General features: G+C 42.9%; 1 protein-coding gene across 1 annotated transcript in view; it reads right to left on the reverse strand.

The window, feature by feature from the left end:
* Nucleotides 1-25,516, reverse strand: part of kcnh8 (potassium voltage-gated channel, subfamily H (eag-related), member 8) — a 674,720-nt gene that overhangs the window by 293,283 nt on the left and 355,921 nt on the right. The window contains exons 5-6 of the mRNA XM_072508746.1: nucleotides 20,109-20,352; nucleotides 12,209-12,366 (exon numbers count right to left, since the gene is read on the reverse strand). Of these exons, the coding sequence (XP_072364847.1) occupies nucleotides 12,209-12,366; nucleotides 20,109-20,352 (402 nt within the window). The remainder of the gene's footprint in view (nucleotides 1-12,208; nucleotides 12,367-20,108; nucleotides 20,353-25,516) is intronic.

The raw sequence follows: 25,516 nt of genomic DNA on the forward strand, positions 1-25,516 counted from the left end.
CCTGGAGCCAGAAGGCCCTGGCTGACTTACCCGTGTCACACGTGTTGCCATGCCCTGTGGGTCAACATGGGGTGGAGGGGCAGCTGGAGTGAGCTCCAGAGGCCTCTGTGTCATCTGGTTCTGCCTGTCCTAGCGGCACCCCATTGTCTTCATCATGGTGTGGCGCCCTCAGCGACGGTCCTCAGTGACTGGGTCATGCTCTGCAGTGCCTCGGCAATATCAACCTGGAAACTATCCCTCAGCACTGGCTCACGATATTGAGACCCTCAGCCACTCATGATGCTGACCTCGTGCTCCAGGTTTTTCACTGCAGTCGCCACCCTAGCAGTGTTGGCCTCGGTGCCACGCATTGTCGGCAACATCTCCTGCACCCGTCAGCTTTGGAACTCCTCCAATTGTCTATGCACTCGCTGGAATATTGCTGACATTCCCTCCTGAATCTCATGGCTGTGTCCCAGCATCTGCATCAGCTCTGGGAGAACCTTGTCCATGGGCTTGGCATCTAACTGGGCCCCCACCGAGTCCTGGGAACCATCAGACCTCCGACTGCCGTCTCCCTCGGATGTTCCTGCCTCCACCTGATGTGCATCAACAACTGTGTGGTGCTAACCAGATTGTGCCCCAGAAGCCTGTCCATCAAGGTTTGTGTATCTGCGCTGGTGGAAGGTGTGTGTGATAGTTGTGACACCTTGATGGTGGTCTCCTCTGAGCTCTCTGCAGAGATGGTCCCTTGGGTTGTGGGGGGGGGGGAAATTCCGGATGGCCTGGCCCTATCAGATAGTGATCCTGCAAGGCAATGGACATGTGGTCAGTGAAAGCGAAGGATCATTTTGCCTGACGTCAACAATTCACTTGCGACAGGCCATCTGGGTGAAGGGGCAGTGGATCCTCATCTCTGTGGTGTAGGCCAAACTCACTGTCGGTGACTGCTCTCTTCTCAGACAACCCCATGATTTTGAGTGCCCATTCCTCACAGGAGGTGAGGATCTGAATCTCTGGTACTTCGCTCCCCTGTCTTGGCCATTTCCTGTTTATTATAATACTAATAGGATAATCTTTGCTACTGTCACAAGTAGGCTTACATTAACTGTAATGAAGTTACTGTGAAAATCTCCTGGTCGCCACTCCGGCGCCTGTTCGGGCACACAGAGGGAGGATTCAGAATGTCCAATTCACCTAACAGCACATCTTTCGGGACATGTATCGGGACTTGTGGGAGGAAACCGGAGCACCCGGAGGAAACCCACGCAGACACAGGGAGAACGTGCAGACTCCGCATAGACAGTGATCCAAGCCGGGAATTGAACCTTGGACTCTGGTGCTGTGAAGCAACTGTGCTAACCACTGTGCTACAATGCAAATTTGGGTGTGGGGAGAGTGTGAGGTGTCAGACTTGAGTCTGATTTGTGTGTGTGTGAGGTGTGGGGGAGGAGGTTGTGAATTTGAGGGGTGGTAGGCGGAACTGTTGCCAGGAGAGAAGTGGTAACTTACCGTCACAGTTCGGTGGAGATCGTTGGTCTTCTTCCGACATTGGACGGCAGTCCACCTCGTCATGCTGGCCTCACTGACTGCCTCTGCCGCTGTCTCCCAGGCCGTATTGGTGATGCAGCTGCTAGTCCACTGATCCCATCGGAGGAACACGATGTCCTGTTTCACGTCGACAGCGTCAAGAAGCCTTGTGAGGTCGATATCCCCAAAGTGAGGAGCAGGTCTGCGCTGCCACGTGTGTTGACTGGAAGTGAGTGGTGAGGGAGCATTTTAAAGCAGCTCCCCCTTGTTAGGGGTGAGACGCTGAGGTACGAGTCAGACTAATCAGACAGTGAGACAGCCAGTAATAGCGAATAGCTCATGGGGGCACATTTATGGCCATTAAATATTACCCACGATCTCACCAATGTGGCCGTTGAGAAACACCCTGCCAATTGCACCCAAAATGACACTTCGGGCACTATGTGATCACCTTAAGGCAGTCAATAAAGCCACCATCCCAAACAAACATGCACTGTCTACGATCCACAAACTATTGCCACCTTTTCATGACTCAACAGCCTTCTCAGAGCTTGACATGTGGCGGAGCTATCGCCACTAGTATAGCAAAGCCGGTACCTTGTATCCTTTGTTACACTCAAAGATGTATTTCGGTATTGCAGAATGTCCTATTGATTAAGTTCCTTGCGCATTTCAGTGATCATCTCTTCAATCTTATCAGGCATTGAGGGGATACTCAGCCTACTTGATGATATCATTGTCCATGGAAGGGATAAAGCAGAACACAATCATCAGTTATCAGTGATGCTCACTTGACTTGAACAACCCAATTTGATGTTCAACAGGAACAAATGTACATTTGCAGTATCCGAGTTTGACCTTCTAGGGTATAGATAGACAGTAACTGGAACAAAGCGTGCATATAATATCACAGCCATTCATGGACTTCAGATCCCGTCTAATGCAAAAGAGTTGGCTTCTTTCCTTGGTACTATCAACTTTTATCAGGAATTAGGTTCTAAGTCGCAGAGCCTCTTAAAGCTATTGCACAAAGAAACATAATGGGAAAGGACACAATGGGAATGAACAATTGCACAGAAAACAGCGTTTGATCCATTAAAGGTGAAGATAGCATCTCAACCCATAAACAGGTAGGCCAAGAAATGCTATTCAAGCTCTAGGGACGTCGAAGGAAGCGAGTGACTAATTGCTTGCACATCATAACTATTGTTGGAAACTGAACACACATACTCCACTGGAGAGGGAGAAGCACCAGCCTGAATCTACTCATATCAACATGGGACGTGGGCATCGTGGGCTGGGCAAGCATTTATTGCCCATCCTAATTGCCCTTGAGGAGGCAGTTAAGTGTCAACCACATTGCTATGGATCTCAGAGTCACATGTAAGCCAGACGGGTAAGGATGGCAGATTTTCTTCCCCAAAGGACATTAGTGAACCAGATGGGTTTTTACAACAATCGACAATGGTTTTATGGTCATCGGACATAATTCCAGATTTTCTTTCATTGAATTCAAATTTCATTTTGTTGAATTCAGTGACAATACCATTATGCCACCACCTCCCCTATACATAATAATATTTATTATTGTTACAAGTAGGCTTACATTAACACTGCAATGAAGTTGCTGTGAAAATCCCCTGTCGCCTGTTCAGAGGGAGTGTTCAGAATGCCCAAATCACCTAACAGCACGTCTTTCGGGACTTGTGGGAGGAAACCGGAGCACCCCGAGGAAACCCACGCAGACACGGGGAGGATGTGCAGACTCCGCACAGACAATGACCCAAACCGGAAATTGAACCTGGGACCCTGGTGCTGTGAAGAACAGTGCTAACCACTGTGCCACCATGCCGCCCCGTTGACACATGTACCTCTAGAGTGGAAAGTTTACTTTGCTCATTGATCACCAAGCGTTGACTATGGTGTTAGCCTGTAGATCAGGCTCTGGTTATTGACCCCTATTCATCTGCAGATGGTCAGATCATCTTCATTGGTATAACTTTGAGGTAGAGTATCTCATTGGTTCATGCAACCAAATGCTTCCTGATGGATGTTCATGATTTGTTGCTACAATAAATTCTATAACCAACGCTTCGGTCATTGACATTTCAGACAACTTGTTTACAAAGTGGGGTTTACTGGAGATAGTCACTACAGAAAATGGAGCGCAATTTGTTTCCAGTAGGTTCATGGAGTTCGTAGCCAGCTATGGAATTCACCACCATCTGACATCATGATGCAACCTACAATCAAATGATGGAATCAAACAATTCAACACGTAATAAATAACAGACTGAGAGCGAGTATGGCAGAGGGAAAAAAACATTTGAACAATCATTCATATCCTACTTCGCACATATTGATTCATCCCCCACATTCTGATTGAAAAGACACTGGACAAACATATGATTGGTCATAACTTTCTCATGCCACTGACCATCTTAAGTGATTACCAATATCCAATGAGAATGTCAGAGCAAAGGCAAAGGCAGAGGAAAAATTCACAAAGCATCAATGTAAAGCTCAAGTGTAAACAAAGAGGTGCAAAAGGACCAAGATTTGAAATTGGAGATTGGGTTCACAACAAATGACCAAATGGTGATCTCATACTTACATCGCCTCTACTCAGGACCAAAGTAGATTAAATGGTTGCTCAGAATCAATGCTTAACTGCTGGATAGTACGAAGTCTTACAACACCAGGTTAAAGTCCAACAGGTTTGTTTCGATGTCACTAGCTTTCGGAGCGCTGCTCCTTCCTCAGGTGAATGACCTGAGGAAGGAGCAGCGCTCCGAAAGCTAGTGACATCGAAACAAACCTGTTGGACTTTAACCTGGTGTTGTAAGACTTCGTACTGTGCTCACCCCAGTCCAACGCCGGCATCTCCACATCATAACTGCTGGATGACAATGCAGAATGGCATGTGAGGTGTTTGATAGCGAGCAGACCAGGATATTTTGAGGACAGTGATTATGAGGATACAGTTCCTTTTCCAATGAGTGTCTGAGGTATTGATCATTGAGCTGATCATGCAGAACCACAAACTCCAATTTGTAGATCTCAGCACCATCACCTGAACACCTGCCTTTCTCAGAGACAATTTCTGTGCTGAGGGAAAACAGATGAGTTGAACTCTAAGAAATTTCAGAATCATCAACAGTGCTATCAAGCGGCACTTGCTCAGCAATAACCTGCTCACAGATGCTCAGTTTGGGTTCCACCAGGGTCACTCAACTCCTGACCTCATTATAGCCATGGGCACAAGAGCTGAATTCAAGAAGTGAGGTGAGAGTGACTGCTTTTGACATCATGGCAGCATTTGACCGAATATGGCATCAAGGAGCCCTAGTGAAACTGAAGTCCAGGGGAATCAGGGGGAAAACTCTCCACTGGTTGGAGTCATACCTGACACAAAGGAAGATGGTTGTGATAGTTGGAGGTCAATCATCTCCGTTCCAGGCCACAACTGCAGGAGTTCCTCAGGGTAGTTAGTGTCCAAGGCCCAACAATCTTCAGCTGCTTCATCAATGATCTTGCCTTCTTCATAACGTCAGAAGTCGGGATGTTTGGTGATGACTGCACAATGTTGAACACCATTCACAATGCCTCAGATATTGAAGCAGTCCGTGCCAAAATGTAGAAAAAAACTGACTTGGGCTGACAGGCGGAAAGTAACATTCGCACCACACAAATGCCAGGCAATGACCATTTCCAACAGGAGAAAATCTAACCATCGTCCCTTGGACATTCAATGGCATTACTATCACTAAATCCCCCACTGTCAATATCCTGGGGGTTACCATTGACTAGAAACAGAACTGGACTAGCCATATAAATGTGTACAAGAACAGGTCAGAAGTTAGGAATCCTGCACCGAATAATTGACCTTCTGACTCCTCAAATCTATCCACCATCAACAGTGTCTAAGTCAGGAGTGTGACGGAATTCTCTCCACTTAGCGGAATGAGTGCAGCTCCAGCAACACTCAAAGTTTGACACTATCCAGGATAAAGCAGCTCATTCGATTGGCATCCCATCCACAAACATTCACTCCCTCCACCACTGAAATGAAATGAAAATCGCTTACTGTCACAAGTAGGCTTCAAATGAAGTTACTGTGAAAAGCCCCTAGTCGCCACATTCCGGCGCCTGTTCGGGGAGGCTGGTACGGGAATTGAACCGTGCTGCTGGCCTGCCTTGGTCTGCTTTCAAAGCCAGCGATTTAGCCCTGTGCTAAGGGCACAGTAGCAGTAATGTGTACCATCTACAAGATGCACTGCAGGAACACAAGAAGTCTCGTTAGGCAGCACCTTCCAATCCCACAACCACCACTCTCTAGAAGGACAAGAGCAGCGGATACATGGGAGAACACTACAATCTAGAATTTACCCTCCATGCCACACCCCAACCTGACTTATAAATATTGCTGCCGTTCCTTCACTGTCGCTGAGCCAAACCCCTGGAACACCCTTCCTAATAGCACTGTCAGTATTATCATCACATGGACTTCAGCAGTTCAAGAAGGCAGGTCACTGCCACCTCCTCAGGGTCAATAAGGGATGCGAAATAAATGCTGGTCCAGTCAGCAATATCCACAGGACTCGATGTGTGTACATTTATTATTTATTATGGTTTAATTTATAATAGTGGCTTACAGTTTTAAAAGGATTAGTGTTCAGCAGTTCAGTGTTTGATTTGTGTGTCCATTAACTCCTCACTGTTTGGTTCAGTCTAGATGTGGCCACTTAGGGAAAAGGAGATTGAACTGAAGCGAGCTGATGCAAGCATGAGAGCAGATATTTTAGAGCATTGTAAATAAAACTCCTCTTGCAGACATATATCACCTCTGCATATCTTCCAGGCATAAACTACAATGACTGCCATGTTCCTGGATACCCCCATTCTGACATTGGAATTGCACCGTCCCACAGTGGCTTTTGACTTTTTTTTCCATCGCCTACAATCCTCTCTCCAATGTCCGAACCCTGCTTTTGTGCCCATTGAGCCACCCAGCATCACCCTTGATTAACTGTCAACCTAGAACTGCACTCTCTCGCCATTGAAGTACCCCCTCCCCAGCAACCTGAACCTGCCAACTGTCATCCTCAATCTTCCTTCTATCGTACTTGAGCTACCCTCGGTTACCTCAGACTCTCCTAACCTCACCATTGATCTGCTTTTAATAACCCTTCATCGCTTCAGTTTCATGCTTCAGCTGTCTTGGTAGATATTGAGTCTCCCTCTCTCATCAGCTCCCTCCCCCTGTCCCCCATAACCCAAACTCCCTTCCTCAGACAACCATGCCCTGACCTTTGTGGACAGCTGCTATCCTCCCTTCCATGAACAGTTGTGCCCTGATCCCCCTAGGCGGCTACCATCAAGCTTAGCCTCCTCTCTCCAGTCCAACAAAGGTGCTCATACAAGAACAGCAGCTCCTGCCTAATTCGAATCTACTAGAAAGACAATGTCGCCTACTGCCTGTCACCTTTAACCAGTTGTGAATCTGATACCAAACGATCCTCATTTGCTGCCAACTTAATCACAAAGGTACCGTTTATTCTGGTGACTGCAATGGAAAGGGCGAGAGGGAACTGCTGAAATCCCATTCCTTGGCCAACTGTCCACAGCCCGTAGACTTTTAAGGGGAAGTGTGAGTGTTTGTTTTTAAACCACAGAATGTGTGGATGATTGAAATAACCAGCAGCACAGCGTTTTAGTGGTTTTAAAGAAAGAGGATTGTTGATTTATTTACTCATCCTGAAATCTTAACACTACGGCACTCATTCACACATACACAAAAACACTCCAGGAAAGTACAGTTGCGGTAGTGCACTTTTACAGGTTAGAAGCAAAAAACCCGACTGTCTTGTTCTGGAAAACACATGCTGCGGGCTCAATGAAGAGGTCTTTTCTGCTGCGACCACCATGTCTTATTTTCTGCAGTCAGCATTTTAAAGATTAAAAATGGACGAACATGGCTGACTTGATGTGAATCCTCACAATTGCAGTTCCTGTTCCTAATATGGTGGTCATCTTGGGTTGGTTAGCCACAACTGGATTATCGTTTAACAATATGTGTCCTGAGAGGATTAAGTCAATCATCTTCTTTGTTTAAAAAAGACCCATTCAATTCAGAAACATATTCTAATGGGCCCTAGGATATGTGTAATTAATACCTTTTAGTTTGGAATACCTACCCGTTTCTAGGGTGTAACCAAATGTGGAATCAGTTCTTGGATACACAGATCAGATCATCTGATCTCTGGCGGCCATCTTTTTCAGCACATATTGTCCATTTTAAAAGAAAAGTCCATTCCAAAAGGTTCCACACTGAGTAAAGTTAGTTTTTTAAAGTTATGAATGTGACTGTACCTATGCCTTTATGAGGCATGACTCAAGAATGTGTGACGAGCTATTGCATTAAAAAAGGTTCCTGTCATTTGCCATCGGGAACCCTGATCCACCTTTAGTCTGCTGCCAACGTAATTCCCAACTTTCATCCAACTGGAAAGCTGACATTTTAGCCTCCCTACAGTTCCCCGCTAATTTCCTGCTCCTGGGAGCTTCACCAGATTCTGCCCCATGTTTCCGTCTCCCAACTGAATTTAAGATCTGAAAGCACCTCAGAATGTCAGATTCTGTACCTTGCACAGTCTTCCCGTCATCAAAAACTAAATATACCAATCACTCCAGTCGCAATTTGCAATTTGAGTAAATCTCTTCCATGTGATGGTACTTGTGTCAGAGGTACTATGTTACACATCCCCCATCAAGTGGAATTCTTCTCTATCAATTGATGGTATAGTGGCATGAATTATAGTTTAACATTTTTATTTTATTATTGTTATCATTTGGGATGCAAGAACTAAGTATTCCGCAGCTGTCCAATCCATAAATAAGCTATTTTCCCATCCTGGACAAACGATAGTTTTTGAACGCCACAAACAAAGTTATTGTATTGCAAAAAACAATTATTATTCATGCTGTCTTTTCATTGTTACAGCAGTGACTAACACAGACCAGACCACAGAAAAGAGTCTGCAAACCTGACGCTTTCTGTAATGCATTTAGAAATAGTAATAAAGAGACAGCGCTGTCACTTGGACAGCAGCCAGACTTCATTTTCTTGCAGCAATATGAGCTGCTGAATTTCTACACACATAGGACCACCTAAATTGAATCAGACCAGAGCACCACTTTCTGTCGATGCAGCTTTTACTGTTTAAAATGGCAGCACTGGAATATTGTTGGGGGTACAGATTTCTATCTATTGATTGCAACTGATTTTAATAGAAATGCCATATATTTGAATACCTTGATATTTAATATTTGGCTTTAATGATTTAATCAGTTCAAATACACACTATTTTGTTATTTTCATTAATATTTATGGACACAAGTATTTCCAATGCAGGCCATTACACCATAAATCAAGGAAGAAGATTTCTATTTATTAGAGGATGTGCAACATTACACCTCTGACACAAATATAATCATATGGGAGAGATCTACCCAATTGCAAATTGCGACTGAAGTGATTAGTTTATTGAAAGCCATCTGAGGGGGCTCCTAACAATGTACTAAGTGCTGAAATATACATCAAATATACATCTCACATGAAGACTCTGACTCCAGGTACCAAAAAGGCCGAGAATATTCAGTTACATGAGAGGTTTTTGTTGGATGAGACAGACTTGGAAGATTGTTTGGAAATCATTTGGACAATATTTCAGCAGAATGCTCAGGCAGAATGTGGGCCATTTTCACACTAGAAAGCTCATCTGAGCTAAATCATTCTATAAAAGGACACTGTACATTCTCCCATTGCTGCCAGGCTCCCCAAACGATTTAGGAAGTATGTGAGAGTGGGCAGACATTGACAGCTACTGTGTTGTCAAGGTGTTTCCAGTTGCTGAACTACAATACACTGCCAGAAATTCTACACCAACATGATTCTTACAGAGCTATACCATCTAATATAAACCAGCTATTACAGGTGCTCCTCCATATCACCCCATTACACCGATGCAGGAACAATTCAGCACAGCCTTCGACTGAGAAATAGGAATCCAAGGCCATAGGGTTTAAAGCATATTTGCAATGTTAATGGCACTTTAAAAATATGTATTTTGTCTTCTCCTTTTGATACATTACATTAGTTACATAAAATTCACAGCATAAATAAAGACTATTTGGCCTAATTGCTCTACACCTGTTTTTATGTTCCACATGACCATCCTCCCATTCTACTGTAACTACGGTAGCATACCTTTCTATTCCTTTCTTACCTTATCTATCTTCCTTCTAAATGCATCTATGTTACATCTTAGTGAGTAAGGTTGTGGCAAGCTCATGAATGTGATATGTTCTTGGAGAATGTACTCCATGGAAAGACAAATCTGCTCAGAGACAGGAAAGGTTTATTCTTTTGTGGGATGCGGGCATTACTGGTTGGGCCAATATTTGTTGCCCATTTCAGCAATCACTCGCTAACGAGCATGATAGTCCACCTAAGAAACTCTGTGTCACTGGTCATGGGTTTGGTGGGTCCTTACATGGCTGATGAGGCCGACCCTAGAGCTGCATCTCCAACTACACACTTGGAAAGTGTTTCAGGAGGTGGAGTTGGCTTTTGGACTCAAGATCATTGGTATTTTCAGGCTCCTTTTCTAGATTTCCTCTTGCTGTCCTGAAATATTGTGTCCCTTCAATCAAGAGGTTCTTCCAAGTAGGTCTCTTCTGAGCAAGGGTCTCCCAGGCATGACTTCCATGTTGCACTTCTTGAGGTAAACCTTCAGGGTGTCTTTGAAGCTTTTCCTTTGTCCTTTTGTTCGGGGGCCGACTGGAGCTTGGCGCAGATTTGCTTTGGCAGTTGGGACTCTGGTATCATAAGAACATGGCTGACCCAGCAGAGTTTGTTTTGGAAGATCACGGCCACGATGCTGGTGTTCTTAGCTCTTTCAAAGATGCCACTTTAAGTATACCTGTTCTCCAAGCTGATGCAGAGAATCCGCCTCACACCGTGTCGATATACCTCTCTAGGGCCTTGAGGTGGCACGTGTACGTAGTTGGGAAGATGACGTCCTTATACATAAGGATCTTGGTATCAGCACAGATGTTGCTGTCATCGAATCCTCTCATCGTTGGCCGTCCAAAGGTGGCGCTCGCGGATTGGATACGATGTTGGATCTCCACACCGATGTCAGTCTTTGATGAGAGGTGGCTCCCCAGGTATGGGAAATGTTCCACATTTGGGAGGGTTTCTCCATTGATCTTGATGGAGGGAGAGACTGGATCTTGCCCTGGGGTGTGTTGGTAAAGGACCTGAATCTTCTTGAGGTTGAGGTTGAGATGGATTCTTTAGTTTGCTTCCGCGAAGGTGTCAAGCATGGCTTGGAGATTTGCTTTTGAGAGAGCGGAGATGGCGATGTTATCCGCATACTGAATTTCCATGAGTGATGTCAGTGTTCCATTCCTAATAACCATCAAGTAGGTGAGACACTTCTTATTTTCTTTTCATGTATGGAATGATGTGTCTCAACTGTGTGCAGAACAATACTTTTCACTGTACCTCGATACATGTGGCAATAAACAAATCCAATCCAATCTAGTCTTTCTGCAGTGGTTCAAGAAGGCAGCTCACCATCACCACCTTTTCAAGGGTAATTAGGGATGGGCAATATATTCTGGCCTAGCCAGTGAAGCCCCCCTTGAATTAATTTTTTAAAAAGTCTGGTACAACTGAGTTGCTTGCAGGCCATTTCAGAGGGCCGTTAAGAGTCAGCCACATTGCTGTGGGTCTGGAGTCACATGTAGGCCAGATCAGGTAAGGGTAGCAGATATAGGGAGTGGGTGCGAGGGGCGTGTTTAATGGACCAGGAAGAAAAGAGGCTACTATTTTAGGAGACCTGGTTCACAATGAGCACCCCCCAGAATATAGTTCCACCCCCACACTCCCGTCTGCCCAGCCTTTGAAAAAGTTTTGTCTAAAAAGCAGTTTGAACAGCTAGCTGTATGATTCGGTAAATTCGAGAAAATTCATGGAAGTATAAATTGTATGTGGTGCGCTGTGGGAAGGGGATCAATGGGAAAATTGTTTATTTTTTGTTTCACACTTTCTTACATTCTATGTTATTTTCATTATGTCAGTAATCAACCATTTCACCTCATATCTGATACCTTATATAGCATCTTCATTTTCTCAATGAATCCCGCTTTTCATTGTCGGACTTGTAGTATAACATTTGTCCCAAAACCAACAAAAATATGCTGCTGCTGCAGAACTCAAGATTTCAAAAATCATGCAAAATCATCATTTCTCATCGTATATTACTTCAATGGCCAGGTCATGCATTGTTTGAATTATACATTCGCCTGTCGCAACGTGTATTTACAGAAAACTAATATTGTCAGTGATAAAGTCTCATAAAGCAGAAAGAATTCTGCCAATAGCAACTGAAATATTTTAAACATCAAGGAGATGGCAAATAGTGACACCAAATCCCTGTACACCAAAATACAGTTCATACATAACAAATTTCCACTGTCACAATACATTTCATAACCCCCACATAATCTTAAAGATATGAGAATTAAGGATAGCCAATGGCCGTGGTTGATCTCGTGTCAGGGAGAACACTTAGAGGAAAAATAACCAAGATGTGAAAGATATTCAAAGAAATGCAAGTGCTGTACTTACCACATTGACATTAAAGGCATAGAGAAGATCAAAAGGAAGCGCAGCAACTAAGTCGATGATAAACCATGTCGTTACATAATGAATACAAATAGATCGAGCTTCAAAAATAACTTGACCAGACTTGCTGACATACGTTGTTCGAAAATTCAAAACAATATCTGTTTGACATAAAGCAGTACAGTTAGTAAATGAATTTGAAACCTATTTGAATTAGGTTTATGTGAAAATGCAACACAAGCACGGAGGATTTTCTGACTGCCTTTTGTAAACAAAATAATTTGCTGTAAAAATCCGCATAAATAAAGCTGAAGAAAAAAATATTTATTTGAAGTAGGTTACCACCTCTATTAATATGTATTCATCATTTATATGCTATTACTTATGGAGTGTATTCACAAGGTTATCACGGATATGAACAAATTGACTACATCTATGTATGGTTAAGCTTGAAACAGATTCTTTGTGGAAGTTTTATAGTTTGAGAAAAAGTGTCATAAATTAACCATCTAAATTAACCTCGAAATTAACCTCTAAAACTAGATGCTAACAACTCTCGTATTTCATTATTTGGCCTATTAAGTTCTGTAGTAGCTCTGTCATAGATAAGAAACTATAAATGACAAATATAACAATATGTAGAATGTTGTGTGAGATCTTCCAATCAATGTGTGTAGCCTTCTGCTAATAACTGCAGTAGGCAAAGCACTCGATGTTCAAACAATACTCGGAATTTTTGGCCAATACTTTTCATTCATTACTGTTTTATCTAAGGTTATGTTACGTTATTTTTAATGGTGCATCTCAGACATGACAATAATCATTAAATTCCTTAATTTGTCAATGGAAAATCTTCCCTGGAACGAGATGTTAAAAATTATGCTTTAGATTGTTTCGTATGCTAGAAATCTATTGTTGAAATATTTTTTAAGGCTTCAATTTGATATTATCTTGAATCACTGCTCACGTCACAGAAACAAAGTTCAATCTACAAGGTAGTCAATGCTGAAGGATGTAACAGGATTTTATTTCAGGATGCACTTTAAAGATTTAAGACTTAAACAAGATCAAAATATTGATTTTGCTGGAAAGAATTCAACTCTCTACAAAATGATTTTACGTAATAATGATAATAATCTTCATTATTGTCTCAAGTAGGCTTACATTAACACTGCAATGAAGTTACTGTGAAAAGCCCCTAGTCGCCACACTCCAGCGCCTGTTCGGGTACACCGAGGGAGAATTCAGAATGTCCAATTCACCGAACAAGCTTGTCTTTCAGGACTTGTGGGAGGAAACCGGAGCACCCGGAGGAAACCCGCGCAGACACGGGGAGAAATCTGACCCACAAATGCAATTTTTGCTCAGACAACACATGCTGTACCCAGCCCCAGACCGCCATCTGAAATTTCCTCTACTTGAGCCCCCTGCCCTGACTCTGAGCTTTAACTTTGGCTAGTTTCTACCCTATCGCCCAATACTCATTTGGAACTCATCTTGCCTATCAACCCACCTCCCTGTCCCTTTTCCCACTCCTTGACCTCTGCATTCGAGAAAACTACTGCTGCATCTCCAAAACTACCTTCCCTCTCCTGAATCTTTGTCCGTGCTGCCCCCCCCCCCCCCCCACCCCCCACCCCCCACCCCCAAATCCATGCCTATCTTTCTTGGAATTCCATGTTTGAAATGTGGGGCGGGATTCTCCGCAATTGGCGTGATGTCCGCTCACCGGCGCCAAAAACGGCGCGAATCAGTCCGGCATCGTGCCGCCCAAAAGGTGCGGAACTCTCCGCATCTTGAGGGGCGGAGCCCTAATCTTGAGGGGCTAGGCCCGCGCCGGACTGATTTCTGCCCCGCCAGCTGGCGGGAAAGGCCTTTGGTGCCCCGCCAGCTGGCCCGAAACTGACTTTGCCGGGCGGCATATGCATGGGAGCATCAGCGGCCGCTCACGGCATCCCCGCGCATGCGCAGTGGAGGGTGTCTCTTCCGCCTCCGCCATAGTGGAGACCATGGCGAAGGCGGAAGGAAAAGAGTGCCCCCACGGCACAGGCCCGCCTGCGGATCGGTGGGCCCCGATCGCAGGCCAGGCCACCGTGGGGGCACCCCCCAGGGCCAGATCGCCCCGTGCCCCCCCCAGGACCCCAGAGCCTGCCCGTGCCGTCTTGTCCCGCCGGTAAGATAGGTGGTTTGATTCTCGCCGGCGGGACAGGCATTCCAGCAGCGGGACGTCGGCCCATCCGGGCCGGAGAATCGGCGGGGGGGGGGGGGGGGGGGGGGGGGGCGCCAACCGGTGCGGCGCGATTCCCGCCCCTGCCGAATGTCCGGTGCCGGAGAATCCGGCAACCAGCGGGGGCAGGATTCACGCCAGCCCCCGGCGATTCTCCGACCCGGCAGGGGGTCGGAGAATCCTGCCCGTGGTTTCTGCCCATGCCACAGTCCCTAAATATCTCTCATCAAAGTCACAAACACATTCTATGTGGCTGTGAAAAAGGTAAACTTTCCCTTATGGTCCACCTTGGCCAGTTTACACAAAGCTTCTTCTAATGCTTCTCCACCATTGCGTAACCCTTACCTGGTTCCATGTTTGTCTAATCAAATCCAGAGAATCACTTAGAAAGGCTTCTCGTCCCGAGCACACAATGTTACCTCGGGCATCCAGAATCCAATCATGGCCCTTTAATTCTTATTGATATGCTGTGCCTAGGTGACATCATCTAAAAATAGTGTCAGTTTTCACATGCATGCTGATGATATCCAGCTCTACCTCACCACCACTTCCCTTGCGTGGAATTATTAGACTGCTTGTCCAATATCCAGTAATGGATGAACAGAAATGTCCTCCAAGTAAATATTGGGAAGACCAAAACTTTTGTCTTTGGTCCCTGCTGCAAACTCCCGTCCTGAGCCACTGACCCCATTTCTCTCCATGGTAATGGTCTGATGCTGAAAAGGGCTGGTTGCAATCTTGATGTTATACTTCATCTGAATTGAGAACCTGTCTCACACCCATGCCATCACTATGAATGCCTGTTTCCACCTCCTAACGCTGCCACTGCTTTAGCTCATCTGCTCTCGAAATCTTCATCATACCTTTGGTACCGCTAGACTTGACTATTCCAACACAGTCCTGGCTGGTTTCCACATTCCACCCTTTATACACCAAGGCCATCCAAAATCTTTGCTGTCTATGTTCTAACTCATACATGTGTTTGTGGACCATCATTGGCTTCTGCTTTTAAACAATGCCTCAATTTTAAATTTCTCACACTCATTTCAAAACTCCTTAATGGTCTCATCCTCCCTTTCTCTGTAATCTCCTCCAAACTCTGGCATCTCTGCGCTCCTCCAATTCTGGCTCTTTGAGCATCTTTGATTTTAATTGCTCCATCATTGCATGCTGTGCCTTCAGCTGCCAATACCCCAAGCTCGGATTTTCCTTATGAAACCTCACATCTCTCCACCTCGCTTTTTTTCAAATTCCTAGGGCTGCACATCCCCAAAAATCTGTCCTGGTCCACCCACGTCGACGCTACCACCAAGAAAGCATGACAGCGCACATAATTCCTCAGGAAACTAAGGAAATTTGGCATGTCCACATTAACTCTTCCCAACTTTTACAGTTGCACCACAGAAAGCATCCTATCTGGCTGAATCACAGCCTGGTATGGCAACTGCTCGGCCCAAGACCACAAGAAACTTCAGAGAGTCTTGAACACAGCCCAGTCATCACACAAACCTGCCTCCCATCCATTGACTCCATCTACACTTCCCGTGCCTGGGGAAAGCGGGCAGCATAATCAAAGACCCCTTTGATTACCAGACTTACTCACTCTTCCAACTTCTTCCATTGGGCAGGAGTTACAAAAGTCTGAGAAAACGCACAAACAGACTCAAAAACAGCTTCGTCCCCACTGTTACAAGACTCCTAAACGACCCTCTTATGGACTGACTTCATTAACACTACACTTCTGTATGCTTCACCCGATGCCGGTGTTATGTCGTTACATTGCATATCTTGTGTTGCCCTATTATGTAATTTCTTTTATTTCCTTTTCTTTTCATGTTCTTAGTGATCTGTTGAGCTGCTCGCAGAAAAATACAATAAACAATAAACAAAATCTAATCCAATCCTTTAAGACGATCCTTCAAACTTTCCTCTTTAACCATGTTTGTGGTCATCCCTAATATCTCCTTATGTGGTGCAGGTTCAAACTTTATGCTATAATGCATTTATGGGACCTTTTACTACATTCAAAGATGGTGGTATATGAATACAAGTTGTTGTTATTGGAGGATGGTGTACCAGAGTCATTCAGAGTGGAGGAGGTATGAGTGGGGACTTCTTTTCGGTAAATGACCAGCAGGTTTGTCCGTGATCTACTTACCTTTTTTCCACCACATTCCTGATACATGGGAACTCTCACCACTTTGCCGAAATTTTTCAGGTTTCCCTCCTAGTCTTTTATTCACTTTCGCATCTCCTCTGCACAAGTCTTTTTGTTTTTATTTTGCTTCAATTTTCACCTGCTATTGCCTTGCACCATCATCCCTGTTATCGTTTAATAACCCCTACCTTTGAGTCTTTCCCTTTTGTTCCTTCTCTGGCCTCTTTTTTGTTTTGGCTCTGTATTTGCTTAAAAGTGCTTCATCTTTAACAGCTTCCAGTTTTGATAAAAGACTATTGACCTGGAACTTTAACTCTCTTCCTTTCACATAGTTGCTGCCTGACCTGTTTTTGTTTTAAAAATTCAAAAAGTTCAAAGCAAAAGAGAAGTCAGTCAGTCAGAACCAGTTTACAGAAAAAAAAGTCCTTATTGCAATTTGAGGCGACCAATTGCTCTTTGGGAAAGAGGAAAGATTAAGAGTTATGAAAAGATGTGAGGCGAACAATCAAACGTTTGTACATAATGACAGAATTCTTGAGACTGGAGTCACAAAATTAATAAATACCACGTAGGCCAAGATTTTCCAGCCCCGTTGTGGTGGGCCCCATTGCAGGAAATTCGGCAGACCAGCCTAAAGTCTAATGGCTTACGGCAGGACAACACAATCTCGGCGGCAGGACAAAAGTGAGGTAATGCATTTCGGTAGAACTAACATAGAGGGGGAATATACTGAAAATGGCAAAACATTTAGGAATATAGAAAGTCAGAGAGATCTGGGCGTGTATGTCCACAGATCTTTGATGGTGGCAACAGAAGTTGACAAGGTAGTCAAGAAAGCATATGGAATGCTTGCCTTCATTGGACGGGGTCGCGAGTATAAAAACTGGCAAGTCATGCTACAGTTGTAAAGAACCTTGGTCAGACCGCACTTGGAATATTGCGTACAATTCTGGTTGCCACACTCATAGAAGGATGTGGAGGCTTTGAAGAGGGTGCAGAGGAGATTTACCAGGATGTTGCCTGGTCTGCAGGCTGTTAGCTATGTGGAGAAGCTGAATAAACTCGATTGTTTTCATTACAAAGACAGAGGATGAGGGGTGACCTGATAGAGGTCTACAAAATTATATGGGGCATGGATAGAGTGGATGGGCAGGCATCTTTCCCAGGGTGGAAGGGTCAGTCACCAGGGGGCATAGGTTCAAGGTCCGTGGGGCAAAGTTTAGATGAGATGTGCGAGGCAGATATTTTTTGCAGATGGTGGTGAGTGCCTGGAATGCGTTGCCAGGGGAGGTTGTGGAAGCAGATACATTAACGGCATTCAAAAGCATCTTGCCAAACCCATGGATAGGATGGGTATAGAGGGATAAGGCAGAAGGAAGTGCTGAGAGTTTTTGGCCAAGGGTGGTATCATGACCGGTACAGGCTTGGAGGGCCGAAGGGCCTGTTCCTGTGCTGTATTGTTCTTTCTTCTTTGTTCTTGACAACACAATCTCGCCAGCAGATGGGGCAGGAAAATCTTGCCCTTCATCTAGCAATTACAAATGGAACTAATTTTATCCTAATTATTCTCGCCCACACTGGTAGCTTGTTACTTTCTCTTACCCTAATGCGCATCAGAAAATCATGGGTGTATTGCTCATGGCTTTCTAATGTAGATTGATAGTGGGTAAAGTAACCTCTCATCAGTGCGGGTAGGGAAAATTTACCCCTATTAATCCACATACCTATTTCAATGAAGGTGCAGAACAATTTAGTAGATAATTGCAGGTGATAGAAGTAGAAATTGAATAGAAACCAAGATTAATCACTGACTCCACTCTGACTTGCTTCAACTCCTCATGAATTAAGGGAGATATTGTAATATTGTAATCGTGCATGGATTGCCACAGAATTTCCACGTTGGATGCAACCTGGATGCAAATTGTGCCCAGTTGTGTAAGCTTTCCGACATGAATTTATGCTTCAAATCTTCGCTTAAAAGCATTTACATAACCACAAACATAAAATTTTCCATAAAGCACTGCATATGAGTAGTGTTTTAGAACATAATTGTTCCTCTTTCTCTTGTATTAAAGATATTCGTTGATGTACTTAAGTGTGGTAACCTGGTGCAATGTATTTAATACAGCTGAAAATGGCATTAATCTCAGGAAAGAAGCATTGTTAATAAATGTGACTGATCCAAAAATTGTGAGTAACCAATTTTAAACAAACGAAAATGATGTTATAAAACTATACACTGCGGTTTATTAGTTTAATCAAATTCTTGGTAAATTAAATCTTATTACTGAAAAACGTTTAAAAGATGCTTTTTATTTCCCCTGCATTTAAAAGAAGGAAGGTCATGCTGATAAATCCGATCTGGGGGCTGCGTGATTTTCTTACACCAGCACAAAAGATTGTGGAAACCCAATTGATGCTAGGTCTAGCTTGTGCTTGAAATTCCTCAAATTGTTCTGCTGTTTTGGTCAATTTTGGGTGAACCAGCGCAATGCAGCAGAAGGTAATACCCAGAGACATTTAAAGCCAACCCCATTCAACATGCTGCACACAACAGCATGACATTGATTTGAACAAGCAGTTCTAAGTTACTCTGGCCTGCTTAAGTGGATGAAAGCTAGTTTGGAGTCAAAACTTAGTTACTTTCTTGTATCAACAACTGATCGTAGGGCTAATACGGTGAAAATGTGTCATGTGTGATGGTGCATGAGATAATTCAGTATTTAAACAGAGGTTTCTAAAATATGACTTCTCATCATTTATTGCATTATAAAGATGTGTATGTGGTTGCAGTTCGAGTTAGCTAAGTGCATTGATGGAAGACATGAAGTCAACAAGGGATTTGTTAGTTTTGTAAGATTTCTGGCATGTCTATTTTTGAATGAAATCCCTTCGGTGGTTTTTGCAGTGATTGTGCTACAATTACTACAGCATTCATATGCACTATAATAGGTGAATAAGGCAAGGGCCTTCGTGAGCATAACATAAATTCATCCAAGATGGAAAACCACAATTTTGGTGCTTATGTTACAGAAATCGATGTGATTTCAAGTCTACATTTTAAGTTTACAATTCAGAGGGTAGTTTTGCATGACTAGAACTTTGGTTTCTCAGTTTGTGATCAGACCACTGCCTTGCAGTGAGTCACAGGGATGTATTCTTCTCTAAACACATGCATGGTAATCTTTACTGTGACTAAAAATTCAGAGTTCTTTCAAAGTTAACTCCACAGGTCAATGGACAGTTAATGTAATCAAGAACGGGAAAATCTGTGCACTTAGAATTATGAAGAGTTAAAAATAATGAATGGAGTTCACATTCTAATACCAGTAATTAAATACTTGTTGGTTTAATTGGAAAGATTCAGTTCTCGATTATATTGTGATATACTTATTATTAATTGATCCTGTTTGGTTATGGTTAATCATAAATTCTTCATTCATTCATAGCTAGTCAATACATAGATAAATGTTGATTACAAACTGAATGAGAGCTCAATGACAGAAGTGTCTGCTTACCTATGATGAATAGAATTTCCACTGAAATGTCACTAACTGTTGTGCTTCTGGCTGAAGGCAAATCTTCATCAATTCCAATAAAACAAACATTATATGGTACAGTCACAGCAACATAAAACGTTGCCAATAATATTAGCCAATCCCATAATGCTTTAAAAGTGCTGTAATGCAAAAGGATGAATTTTGACTTTTTTGCATCTGCAACTTTGTACTCTGGTAGTGCTGGTTGGTTCCTAAACACATTCTGTAGAGAAATAAGACAGTTACATTGAGTCATTTGATCATACAGGAAACTTGAATACAGCTGAAAAAGAAGAGACTGCCCAAGCTTTCCATCAAGGCAGATCGCAGGAATACCCAAAAGCAAAGGGAACAACAATTTATACTACATTGCCTTCAACAATCTGAGCCGACTTGATAAACTATCAGCACTCTCTTCCCATGCAGTATAAATCGTTGTTGCCTTTACCATTGGCGATCTTGTGATCCGTCCTGATGAGTGTAAGATCAAAAGTTTGGACAGCATGTCTCTTATTTCAGCATTTGTTAAATATAAATTTCAGAAAGTGCACTGAGCATACTGCAATTTACTACAAATAACTATTTGTACTTCCTCCCCACAGAACAATGTCATCAATTATCGACCCTTCACATACATAAAAGGAATTTATCATAATTTATCACATGTTCACCGACTAATTCTCTGAACTTTGACAGATGGAAGCATGACTATCATATCAACAAATGTTATTACATACAGTTGTAGGAGGAAATAGGTGACAGTGTGAGTTATGACATTATGAGGCTAAAATATCTTGGCCCATGCACATCTGCCATAACTCCAGCATGAAATAGGCTTGGTTACAGAAATGCCAGGAGTGGTTGGGGAAGCAGAACTCACCCAGAACTGCTGTAATCTTCTAGACATTCCAGCGTGTGCAGAGATGGGTCCTTAATGTTGCGGCACACACAATTCATACACAAATTAAATGATGACCTTGCCTATTTTTGTTGAGTCAACAGTAAAGATTTTGATACCCCTGAAGAGGTAATTTTCTGACTTCAGATCTGGTTGCAAATCTCACCCACACATCCAAAATTTAACATGCGCTGTGCATGATTTATCAAGCATTATCTTCAGGAATGAAACTGTTATATATTGTTGGTTATTATATATCATCTGTAAATAGCTAGTCCTTGACTAATTCATTCCTAATGTGCTATGTGTAAGTTTTCTGGGGGCACATTTTACAGCTGCACTAGAGACTGATATGATGTGTAGAGAACCAGTTCAATCCAGTCCTTCTTTGTAACAGAGGACATGGCAAAATTAAAGAGTTTCTGATCTTAATAAGCTTAACATTTGATTACCTACAACATCTGGGATTCAAAATCCAACACGAATGCATAGTATGGTTGTAATGTTCTTGTTGGATGGCCTGATTTATATTACAACAACGCTTGTAACTAAAGCTATAAATGATTTATTAACATTAACTGTGGGTAAGCTATATATAAAACAATAGATGAATAACAGTAAGATCAAGCACAAGCAACCTCTCTCATCAGCTTCCTCCAGCTAGTCTGAGGGGCCAGCTGACTCTAACATTCACTTATATGCTAAAGAGACTCCTAGTGGTCAGTCGATGAATTACAACACAACCGTGCTATCACTACATCCCCTTTCATTTGAAGGAATAAATTAATACATTATTATCAGTATATTTACATGTGATATCATGAGCCTGTGAGTCTAACAGTATTATTATTTTTTAATTTTTAAAACTGGTTTTATATATATATATATATATATATATGTATAAACACATATATAAACGCACACACACACACAAGAACAGCAAGCATAGTATGTACAAATAGTGCAAATCTACAAATTGAGTCGATCAGGTTTTCTTCTGACTCTGGTTGATCTTCTCCAAGTCTGGCCTTGCTGCTCAGAACTTGTAGATTCAATGTTCCCCATGACATTCTCATGCTCAGGAACAGCTGAACTATCTGGTTAGGAGGGGTTATTGGGTTATGGGGATAGGGTGGAAGTGAGGGCTTACGTGGGTCGGTGCGGACTCATTGGGCCGAATTGCCTCCTTCTACACTATATGTTCTATGTTCTATGACTGCGAAGTATTACCACTCTTTATAGCTTAAACAAGGACCATTGTCGCTCATGACAACTTGCGGAATTCCGTTTCTGGGAAACATTGACTTGGTATGCAGTATTACACTGCTTGCCGTTATGCTTGACAGTAGAGCAATATCAAGTTCGACTATTTGTCAAACTATGATCATTAAATAATCTTTCCCTCGTAGGTGAAAGAGATCAATAGCTACTTTCTGTCATGGTGCAGTAGGTAATATCAGATATTTGCATCGGTTTTCTTCTTTGTTTGCAACGATGCTTCTGGCATATGTCACAACAACTGACCATCCTGTGAATATCCTGGTTTATACCTGGCCAGTAAACAGAGTCACAAGCTCTCCGTTTACATTTTTCAATCCCTAGATGTCCTTCGTGTATCCTCTTTAGATTTCATAGATTTCATAGAATTTACAGTGCAGAAGGAGGCCATTGCCCTTGGAAAGAGCACCCTACTCAAGCCCACATCTCCACCCTATCCCCGTAACCCAGTAACCCCACCCAACATTTTTGGACACTAAGGGCAATTTAGCATGGCCAATCCACCTAACCTGCACGTCTTTGGACCATAGGAGGAAACCAGAGCACCTGGAGGAAACCCACGCAGACACGGGGAGAACCTGCAGACACCGCACAGTGACCCAGCCAGGAATCGAACCTGGGACCCTGGAGCTGTGAGGCAACCATGATAACCACTGTGCTTCCGTGCCACCCCCACTGTGCTACCGTGCCTCTTCAGTACATTTTTGCGAAGAGATTAAGGTATGACTATAGTGTTCAAATGTAGCACCACTTCATTAATAATATTGAGTTCAGATCATTTTTGTAGAACACCATACATTGACCTCTGGACCAGTGTGAGTTGATGTTCCTCATCACCTCTTGAAGAGTTTGATCCTTCTTGGTCTCTTCTTAGATCTCATGTAGTTCTGTTTCTGATACTGGTGGTAGTGTGGAAATAAGATTGACATGCAGATCCAGATCTTCAGCAATTTCACTATTAATACTTTGTATCGGCTCTCTCGATAATGCATTTGCTAAGAACAAATATTTGCCTGGCATGTAGATGAGATTGAAGTCATAGCGTTGTAACTTCATCATCAATCTCTGAATGCGCGGAGACATTTGGTTGAGATTTTTTTTGATGATGTTAACCAAAGGACGATGATCTGTCTCAACTGTGAAAGTTGGAAGGCCATAGACGTAGTCGTGGAATTTCTCCAAGCTTGCAACTAAACCCAGGCATTCTTTTTCGATTTGAGCGTACCTCTGTTCTGTTTTCGTCATGGATTGTGATGCATACGCGACTGGTTTCCAATCATCATGCTCGACTTGCAGAACTGTTCCCAGACCATATTTCAACCCACCTGTTGACACATTAATCTGCTTAGTTGGGCCAAAGAACGTGAGAACTGGTGTGGTGGTTAGTGAAATCTTGAGCTTCTTCCCCTCTTGTTCATGTTGCTCAGTCCAAGTGAAATCCGTCGTCTTGTGCAGGAGATCACGTCGATGAGTTGTTTTTGCTGACAGGTTTGGAATGAATTTCCCGATAAAATTGATCATACCCATCACTCTTCAGATGGGTTTCTTGTTGTGTGGCTTTGGCATGTTGACAATTGCTTGGATTTGTCAGGTTCAATGCCATATGATGAGAGCTTGTCACCTAGGAATGTGACCTGTTACTCCAAATTGCCACATTTGCTTGCTGAACTTCAGCCCATTTCTCCTGATGCTCATTAGAACTTTAAGCAACCTCGTATTGTGCTCTTCTATGGTTGAGCCTCAAACGATGATATCATCCACGTACACACATACATCTTCGATGCCTTCGATTATGTGCTCCATGGCACGGTGAAAAATTTCTGATGCCAAAATTATGCCGAACGGCATTCTCAGAAAGCAGTACCATCCAAATGCCGTATGAAAAGTGCAGTATTTTGTACTTTCTTCCTCTATCTTTTGTCATGGGTGTGTCTCTTTAAGAAATGTTTTGTCTTATCAAATGGCTTCAGTGATGTCATTGTGTGGGTGGGGCTGGACTGTGGCTCTGAGTTCTACTTTCGTTTTTGAGCTGGGAGCTGTTGTGTGGCTCTGAGATTTTTGCTTTCGTTTTCACATTTGGCTGCTGTATTCAGATCTTGGAGTCTCTCTCTCTGCATTTTAAAAGCTGTCTCCAGATTACGTGATAACTTAAAGGTAATACCTGTTTTCTGGAAGGAATTGAAACCTGCTGTTTTGGACAGGAAACAAGAAGGGTGCTGAGCCACACCTTTGAAAAAGGGTTTCTGGTTTATGGGATCTTGTTACTAAATTGGGACAGCTTAAAGCGGAAATTTATTAAGGGTTATACATAGAGTGCTGTAGCTGTGCGGGGTATTTATGTTTGTAGTTGATAAAAATGCTTACTGTGTGTGTTTATAAAACTGTTAACTAAATTCATAGAATAAACTTTGTTTTTGATTAAAAGTGTTTAAGGCCTCTGTTGAATAACATCTGAAAGGCAGGCGCTTGTGCTCCTCATTACTAAAATCTATAAACAGTTGTAGGTCAGGTGAACCCCATGATATACTTTGGAGTTTTCTAAACCCTGGCTCATAACACGTTAGTTGCCAGAGACCTTGAGATGCGTCAGGTTTCGTAAAGAATTGTGCACCAGCCATCTCAGGTGTGATTTCCTCATGTTTTGGTATTTGGTAACATTCTCTTTTGATATTCTTGTTAAGATCTTTAGGATCTATGCATATGCGAATGTCGCCATTCTTTTCTTTACACAAACCAGTCGGTATGTTCTTCTATCTTTCTGATTACATTTAATATTGCATTCTGTCTAGCTCCTTTTTGAGGCGATCCCAAAGAGGTGCAGGTACTCTTGGTGCATGTGTCACAGCTTTTGCATCCTCTTTGAGTTGTATCTTGTAGGTGAATATTAGCATACCAAAACCTGTTAACACATCGCTGAATTTGCTGATAATATTCTCAGAATCATTGGAGTGTTGACTCAATCCATTGTGGATGCTATATATCAACTGCATTAGACCAAATTCTTCACAGGACTGATCACCTAATGATGAATCCAAGCCCTCGATACAATATAGAATGGAACGGAATAAACTGTGTTCTTCACCACCACACTCAGGTCACAAGCACCATATCATTTCATGCTTGAACCATTATAGTCTCTCAGAGATATTTTGTGGTTTCTTCTATTCTGTTTAATTTTTTATATCAGTCATGCTGATTAAGTTGGCTTTGG

Source organism: Scyliorhinus torazame, chromosome 6 (genome assembly GCF_047496885.1).
Source record: "Scyliorhinus torazame isolate Kashiwa2021f chromosome 6, sScyTor2.1, whole genome shotgun sequence".
Lineage (NCBI taxonomy): Eukaryota > Metazoa > Chordata > Chondrichthyes > Carcharhiniformes > Scyliorhinidae > Scyliorhinus > Scyliorhinus torazame.